General features: G+C 36.0%; 1 protein-coding gene across 1 annotated transcript; it reads left to right on the top strand.

Annotated features, from left to right (window-relative positions):
- The first annotated feature begins 3948 nt into the window (after positions 1 to 3948).
- LOC107048416 (protein farnesyltransferase/geranylgeranyltransferase type-1 subunit alpha) lies at positions 3949 to 8465 on the top strand. The gene is made up of 5 exons (XM_015271574.1): positions 3949 to 4278; positions 5975 to 6329; positions 7449 to 7649; positions 7872 to 8055; positions 8268 to 8465. Exons 1-5 carry the CDS (start codon positions 4140 to 4142, stop codon positions 8364 to 8366), a joined length of 978 nt encoding a protein of 325 aa, XP_015127060.1. The 5' UTR covers positions 3949 to 4139; the 3' UTR covers positions 8367 to 8465.
- The last annotated feature ends 239 nt before the right edge of the window (positions 8466 to 8704 follow it).

The raw sequence follows: 8704 nt of genomic DNA, 5'->3' as shown, positions 1-8704 counted from the left end.
AACTCTACTGTTTTTCTCTCAGTGTAATCCTTCGTCTTGCTTATTACTTTTATTATTCAATTCCACTTATTTTCCGGGAAAAATGAAAAATGCGTAGTCAATGAAGAAAAAAGAACATGAGGTATGGATGGGCGGCGGTACGTGGTACGACTCCGTAAACCGTAACGAGTGGAGGTTGTGTGCTGTGTTTATGTATGCAAGTGATTTTTTTTCATGAAAGGAAAAGGCAGAGGATGTGAGGTACCCTCGAGGCACTTTTGTTCCGGTTCAAAAGAAAATTATAATGCGAATTCTTTACTCCTTCGCTTATTGACTTTTTACCCATTTGTTTGGCTATTTGCTGATGCCATTGGAGGAGTGATCAATAAGCGTGAAGTGATTGATTTTTCAGCGGTGAAGTTTCACTGCCAAATCAATGGATCCGCTCATCTTTTTGCCAATAACTTTCGACATCTCAATTGTTTGTCCTGAATAGGTAATAACCGCGGTCGCAATTGTACCGTAAGTAGTCCGAAACGTTTTTAGTTTAGTTATTGTCAAACGCGAGAGTTCTCAAGGACATTCAGGGGGAAGTACCAAGACGTAATGTGGTAATTAGTCGTATCTTTGTGGGAATGTGGAAGTAGTTGATCATCGATGATTCTACGAGAAAATGTTGATGACATTTTTTGTCGAACATTTTCTGATCTAGGGTAGATGGTGCCTGTACTGCTCAGCGGGTACAAAATATTTTTTCTTCTTTTATTATGTAAATATTTGATAACAACAAGTAATTTCCACAGAAATTTTCAATTTCCTCCGGTGGAAATATCGTTGAAAAAAAAACCAAGTCATTTCCTACTGAATTTTTAAAATATTTCGACCCCAGAATTTAAGATTTTTCAAATTTTCAATTGGTCAATAATTGAATGGAGTGCGAAATATATGTTTGTTATACATTTCCGCATCCATTGCGACCTTTTCGATAGCAGAAAAATATCTTCATCAGTTATTATTGGCTATTTTATCAGCATCCGCGTTTGTGGGGAATTCCGCCCAGAATTTGTGGGTAATGCCGCCCAGGGTTTCTATAGGGCTGATATAGACTCTGCAGCTAGAGGGCGGTCGAGTGAAAGCTCGATTGTGTGGGGTAGTCGGTGGCCACTGGAACATCGGGTAAATTCAGGATAATTTATTATTATTCACGTGAAGTCTTTCTCAAAATGGAGCCAAAGAATGGAAACGAAGGATGAAAATAGGAAAAATTATAACAATTGGTCTGCTTTGATGTCATTGATTTTTTATTTCATAGAGAATTTTCCTCCAATCTTTACTCGATTTAGAAATATTTCTCTCACAGACATCTGATTGTGCCCTATAATCATTCATTTGACATTTGGACTTAATTCTTTTTCCTTTTTTTGTATTTTTCAAAATTCAGAGTATCAGTTATTACCTTTTCGCTAGAATAGAAATGAGTTTCAACTGAATATTCATCTTTGATCTCCAGATTTTGTCTAGCATTCCACGGGTAGAACTTTTTGTTGAGAGCTGACGGATAGTTCAGGTGTACCAAGGTATCAGATGGTATATTTGTCTCGTGACAGAGATATATACGTAATTCAGGTGCTCAGAGAACCTCCGAAGATTTTCTGGTACCAGGAGCTGCCAGTTAGCGTGCCACAGCTCTGTCCTGGGCTCTTCGTCATGCACAGATCATTACGATCATATAGTTCTATTGATTGCCGGGCCGGAATTCATCTCACTTTTATGAAAACTAGTGTATTTATTGGGGTCCGTCTTACGACTGTCCAATTTCATTAATTGAAATTGACATTTAGACAATAAATTGTAGACAATTTATGGATATCTTTATCAAGATCATTTTATTCTCTAAAAAAATTAAAAATGTTGTCAACTCGTTCAAAAACATCGATGTTTGAACATGAAAAATCAATGTTTTCAATTAATCGACCAACATCGCGCATCCTTTTCCTCACAAGTTTTAAAACAGACGCTTTAACCCTTCAGAACTCGCGCTCAGCCAGCGACCTTCGTTACTCGCGTGGTGAGCGCTGCGCCGCCCGTGCTTTCAGTAACGCAGCGTTGTCACGTTCATTGGTACGCGCCGATCGTGCGGCGAGCGGGAAACAGCAACAGCGGAATTGAAAATTTTACATCCTTCGTTACTCGCGCTGGGCGGCACGGCGCCGCTTTTGCGTATGAGCCTCACCAATTTATTATTTCTCGTAGCCTTGATGGATTTTCAGCGGATAAGAACCTTGCTAATCCATTCTAAATGATTCAAGCTGGGCATTCTAATTTTTTCAATTTTTTGAAAGCTCAATTTTGCAAGAGGCAAGCGAAAATTTGAAAAAGGCGGCGCGGCGCTTATAGCGCGAGTTCTGAAGGGTTAACAGTCGATGACTTACCTGCGGAAAAACTAACTGACCATGGTGGCTGATTTCTATTGAAATCTTCTTTGCCTACCATCTGATAAATGACGGTATTCTGCCTTTTCAAATGAAACAATATTACTACAATTTCGGAGCGATGACGATTGAGGGAGGCGCCTTCTACGGTTCATAATACTTAAATTACAATTTAACAATTTTTTCGTGCAAATTGCAGTAGGTTTCCGATTTTTATCTCACAGCATTCAAGAGTAAAATATTTGATGGTTCAGATTTTTGAGCCTTTATAGGTATTAATGCAGTGAATTTCCGGCAATCCTGATTCAATCAACCGGGGGGGCTCCGTTCATACTTCCAAGACTGTAGTATAAATATCCCCGACTGTGCATAGACTTGTGAAAAGTCTGAGGGAAGAAATGTACATAAATTCAAATGCACATCAAAAAAACTGTCCATAACCACATCTGTCCACCATCCTTGCAGTCGGCCAAACAGTATCGGTAGAGTAGAAATTGCATTTGTTTTATTTGCAGTCGATATTAATTATGGATGGCGCCCTGTGTCCCACTATAGCGCAAATGATCGTCGAACAAGGTCCGCGATTCTACCGGGTGTCCACTGTTAATTACATGCATATGTATCCCAAGTAGACTCTTTTGAATTAACACTGCGTAGCGCAGTCTCATTTGTATTGAGACATCAGTATCATTGAATGGTTTAATAAAATTGAAAATGCAAATAAACTCGCTGTGAATTTATATAATTTTATCGAAGAGTAATTACTGGAATTTTAAAAGAAATATTTCAATGTTTGATTTTGAGTCAACGGCTGAGCCTCACCCTGTTGGACATTGCTGGCGATTTTTTTCTGGGTCGAGAAATGGCGTGCAGATTACTCTAATGTTGGTTTTGAACCAGGAGAAACTCCTAGACCCCACTGGACAATGTTGTCACAACTCTGCTTTTCAATTGAAAACAGATATCATCTTTAGAGACACTTGTCATGTTTAGAGGCTCTAGCACGTCTTTTCTCGAGCGGCTCTTTCATTTGAGCCCAAAAAAACATTCATATCTTGTCTGACATCTCTACTACAAACTCTGGTCATCAACTCTGGTTTTCAGTTGAAATTGGAATTGTTAATTTACACAATAATAGGAGTGCATTGACGATTTTTTCTTAACTCGCAAAAATCTTCAAACAATTTGCTACCGATTGGTGATAAATTTTTTTGGAAATAATGAAATACGGAGGATAACGCCTTTTTTTTCAGGGGTGATTTTTCAAAAATTTATTTTAAAAAAAGTACTAACTAGCAAATGTTTTTTATTAGCTCGCAATTTTCTTCAAAACTATTTCAATGAGGAAAAAAATAAAAATTTGGAATATCTATACATGAGGGGCTAATTGATCGGATCTTGACGATCATTTGTCGTGCAAATAGTGGGACACATGGCGCTCTCCACAATTAATATCAACTACAAATTAAACGAATGCAATTTCTACTCTACCGACACTGTTTGACCGACTGCAAGGACCGTGCACAGATGTGTCGTGTACAGTTCTTCCCTCACATTTTTCACAAATTTGTGGACAGCCGTGGATGTGTACAGTTGCGGAAGTAAGAATGGGCCCCCCCAGCCACCCCCCTTCAATTCGCCCAAATACACTTCAGCCCGCAGTCGCCGGTCAGCTGCGAATGATTTTTGGCGTGACTGGAGTGTTCTTGTTGCATAAAAACTCGTGAAATGTCAGACAGCTCTGAGGACAGCCTCGAGGATGGGCCCTGGGTGTTGTACAAAAATCGTGACGAGTGGAAGGACGTTGTGCCAGTGCCACAAGATGATGGACCCCACCCAATTGTTGCCATCGCGTACTCGGAGAAATGTAGGTTTGGGTGATAGTTCTAACCTTAAAATTAATTCTTTCATGATTGCGGTTGTTTTATTCAAGGCCCGAGTGGATTATCTTTCGAACGTGATCTTGATTTTTTTATTTTGATACTCTTATGCATTGTCCACTTGTCATTCAGTATCAGAGTGCTAGATTTGCCAAAAATTATTGTAAAATGAAGAAGAAGTAGAAGAAAGCGGAACATTCTTAGAGAACGTTTTTTAAGAATTATTAAGGTATAAATTCCACGGCGAGAAAGTTGCAAATTAATAATTTAGAAATTTGCATCTGAGTGATTAATGTAACTTCATAATTATCATTTTCCTAATTTAGGCCCCGTTGCACCAAGCCCTGTTATCCCAATAAACCCCAGGGTAAAAGTTATGCTCCGGGTCAATTATATCGTAGGGGTCATAATTTTTCAATATTTGACCAGAAGAATAAATTTTTATTTATCCTGTAGCCCCATTTGAATTAACACTGATTTAATCTTGGAATTAAATTGCATTTTTTCTTCCTGCGATAAATTTAAGATACTCTCCCTGGTAAAATAATCCATCAAACATCCAAATTTACTTTTTTTCTTATCTGACGTTCTCGTTCCCCGGAGATGGTGCAACTGGGCTTTAGGATTTTAACAAAATTTAAAGTCTGGATTTTTCTTTTGAACGTGATTTTGATATTTGAATAATTTGGCTAAGGCCTGAGGTTTAGTTGCACCAATACACTTTAGGGTAAAATTTATCCTCATTTGAGTCAACACTACTTTTACCCCGGGATTCATTTATATTTTTTGTTCGCGGAAAAAATTTTAGGTACTCTTCCTGGTAAAAAAAATCCACGCAACATGCAAATTTATATTTTTCCTTAACTGACGATTTAGTTAACTGCAGCTGACTATCTACTAACTAAATCTACTTTTTCCTTATAACTCATTAATTTTTAATTATTCATATGAATATGAACACACATCTCTGATATTTTTCATCCAATTCTGGTATTCAATAATGAAAAAAAATTGAAAGCCCTAATTCGTGCACTGAATATCAGTCAAAGATACTTATGACGACTTTCGAGAAATTTTAAAATCCGGAGAAAAGTAAATATGTGAGAATCAGGAATTCACTTATTGCATTTTTTGTATTTGTTGCAACTGTAAAAATTACATATTTAATTAAATATAGCTATTTATCTGAAGTTATTTTATTTATTTCCACAATATTTTTGTTGTGAATTTATACTCGTATATTTATTTCAATGAAAATTACTATTATAATAAATCAATAATTCATTCATTCAAAGTAAATCCTTTATTAAAACGAAATAAGCAACTTATTTGATCGAAATAAAGGATTTTGACATTTTAATAAAGTCGTATTCTCCACTATCTAAACAGTGCTTCCATTTTCAACAACAAAAGTCTTGATTTGGATCAAAAAACATTTTTTTATATTGAAAAAACCATTTGTCTGGTTCAAATCAAATATATTACATTCCGATAAACCATTTCTCATAGTTTCAAATATTATTTGAATAATTTAACTCGGACAAACGTTATACTTTCTTCCTACAACTCATAATATTTTCATTCTTCACATAAATAAAAAAATACATGTCTAACATTTATCATGCAGTTTTGATATTCATCGATAAAAAAAATCAAATTTCCAATTAATTCACTGAATTCCAGTCAAAGATACTTATGACTACTTCCGGGCAATTTTAAAATCCGGAGAAAAATCAGAACGAGCTCTCGCCCTCACCACCGACTGCATCTGGCTTAATCCAGCTAATTACACAGTCTGGCAGTATCGTCGTGACATTCTGAAGGCTCTTGGAAAGGATTTGAGGGAGGAATTGAAATACATTGACTCTGTGATTGACTCGAACCAGAAGAACTACCAGGTCTGGCATCACCGGAGGGCCATTGTCGAGTGGCTGCAGGATCCCAGTCAAGAGTTGGAGTTCACTGCTCGGATTCTGGAGAAAGACGCCAAGAATTATCACACCTGGCAGCACAGACAGTGGGTGCTAACTGCTTTTCGGTCTGTATTCATGGACTTCTTAATACATCCTAAATATTGAATAATTGAATATTATTATAATTACAATTTTACGCTAATAAAGCAATGGGATTTTATGATTTTTCTTAAAAAATTACCATTGTGAAATTAAAAAAAAGTTGAAACAAGCAGGGAACAGCAAGCATATGATAGTGCGCCATGTGACAATGAGCATGGCACAGAGTGACATGCAGGTTTTCTGTTCAAATTTCAAGTTGATCTCTCGATTTTTGCACAAGCTAGTGTTTACAAGGTTTTTTTTATGAAAAAACAGAAAAATGCGAATATCTTGAAAACTTTTCATGAACTGGTATGTGTGTTTTAATTGATCTAGACAGAAGGCATCAAAACGAATGTTTTGAAGAAAGAAAAAGTGAAATCGGTTGCGTAGTTTTGAAGATATTCCATGTAAATGATCTTTAGAAAAAGTCGAATATCTTCGAAACTACTAATGCGATTGAACCCATCTTCAATACGAAACATTGTTGTCATGAGAGAAAGATTCTGTCCAAATTTTACGTTCATATCTCGATTTTTGCGCAAGCTAGAGTGTTTACAAAGTTTTTTTTATGAAAAAACAAAAACGGGAATAACTCAAAAACTTTTTATGAGCGGGTGTACATGTTTTGATTGATTTAGATAGAAGGCGTCGAAACGAATATTTTGAAACAAAATAAATCAAAATCGGTTCAGTAGTTTTGAAGAAATTTGCGGAAAACGATATAAAAATGAATGGCTTATTCTCAAAAACTATTAGCTCGATCGGGCTGAAATTTTGCACAGAGCTAGTCCTCATTAGGACCTATAATCTGACAAAATTTCAGATTTTTTTGAGTTACTTTAGCTATTTAATTACTCCATTTTTGAATAATACTAATACGAAAAAATGTTTTTCCATAATTTTTCGCAAATGAATAGATAGAATTCAATCATTTTTCTCTTCAAATGTCGGTATTGATTAGCCTTATCCATTGACATTAATTAAATTTCAATTCATTCTCCAAATTTCTTCGAATATGACGTTTCAAATTCATTCCATTACGCATGAAAAAACTTTTCCTACCATTTTATGCAACAAATCCTTTGTTTAATTATTTTCAGGCTCTTCGATAAAGAACTAGAATACGTGGAAGGATTATTAAAAGAAGATGTGAGAAATAACTCAGCCTGGAATCAAAGATACTTCGTTCTGAATCATACAACCAATTTTGAACCAGAAGTTGTAGACAGAGAAGTGGATTTCACGTTGGAGACAATTGATATTGTCAAGGGAAATGAGAGTGCGTGGAACTATCTCAGAGGGTGAGTCATCACTAATTTAATAAGAATCAATAGCGAATATTTTCAGATAAATCGCCTCCAATTTAAGGGAGAAAACACAATTATTAGACTTTTTTTAGAGAGAAAATGAAGAGTAATAAAATATTCTTTCCGATATTTTCTGACATTTTTCTCTTTCGCAAGTTGAATTCTCAATACTTTAAAAAAACATTTCATTCTATGAGTAATTTATATTGGATTCAGGGTATTAATACACGACGAAAAAGGAGGACTTGCCTACAACGAAAAAGTCCTGAAAAAATGTCAAGAATGGTACAACAACGGCTGTCGTGTCAATCATCTCTTAGCATGCATCATCGATATTTGTCAGGAGAGATACAAGAACGAGCCCACAGAATCCCTATTCCATATAAACAATGCCCTCACGGTACGTATTTTCCGAAGAAAATAAAAAATAAGGAAAAGAAATTCTTTACTTTTTCATTCACAAAAAAAGTAATTAACACTTGAAGTAATTCAGTCATTATTATTACTTAGAAAGTAATCTTTACTTTTCACGTAATAATCACGAGTATTAATACATTCAACAGAAATAATTTTTCAAAACTTATTTAAAAAACCTTGAAATAATTTTTACAGCTCTGCAAAGAATTATCCGAGAAACACGATAGAATACGCAGGCGGTATTGGGACTATGTGACCCAGCAATTGTCTGAAAAACTTAAAACCGCTTGTTGAATCGTTAAATGAACATCCCCTTGTCCATGTGTTCCAAAAAAATATATTGAATAAACTGAAAAGGAATTTTTTAAATGTACAAAACCACTTGCAACGGAATCGAATGTTCAATTTATTGATCCTCTTCCTTTTTTTTGATATATTTGGTGTGTGTGTTTTGTTTCGCTATTCGACGAGCGGGGGGCGGGGGGGGGGTCGTTTGTGCAATCTCAGGTGGACACATTCCATTTTGGACACATTCTAAGAGAAATCGCGACACTACGGGAGGCGCTGGAACAGGTGGACACGGAAATTTGTGGACACATTCGCGGATAGGCAGATTCCGATGAGGTCCCCGA

This window comes from Diachasma alloeum, unplaced genomic scaffold, assembly GCF_001412515.2.
Source record: "Diachasma alloeum isolate Michigan unplaced genomic scaffold, Dall2.0 Dall_scaffold_00192, whole genome shotgun sequence".
Taxonomy (NCBI): domain Eukaryota; kingdom Metazoa; phylum Arthropoda; class Insecta; order Hymenoptera; family Braconidae; genus Diachasma; species Diachasma alloeum.
Note: the sequence above shows the minus strand (reverse complement) of the source record. Positions and strands in the feature narration are given on the sequence as shown.

Coding starts and splice junctions, on each gene's coding strand:
- LOC107048416 (XM_015271574.1), top strand. CDS start 4,140: ATGTCAGACAGCTCTGAGGACAGCCTCGAGGATGGGCCCTGGGTGTTG. Junction 4,279..5,974: donor CATCGCGTACTCGGAGAAAT/GTAGGTTTGGGT, acceptor ACTGAATTCCAG/TCAAAGATACTTATGACTAC. Junction 6,330..7,448: donor TGGGTGCTAACTGCTTTTCG/GTCTGTATTCAT, acceptor AATTATTTTCAG/GCTCTTCGATAAAGAACTAG.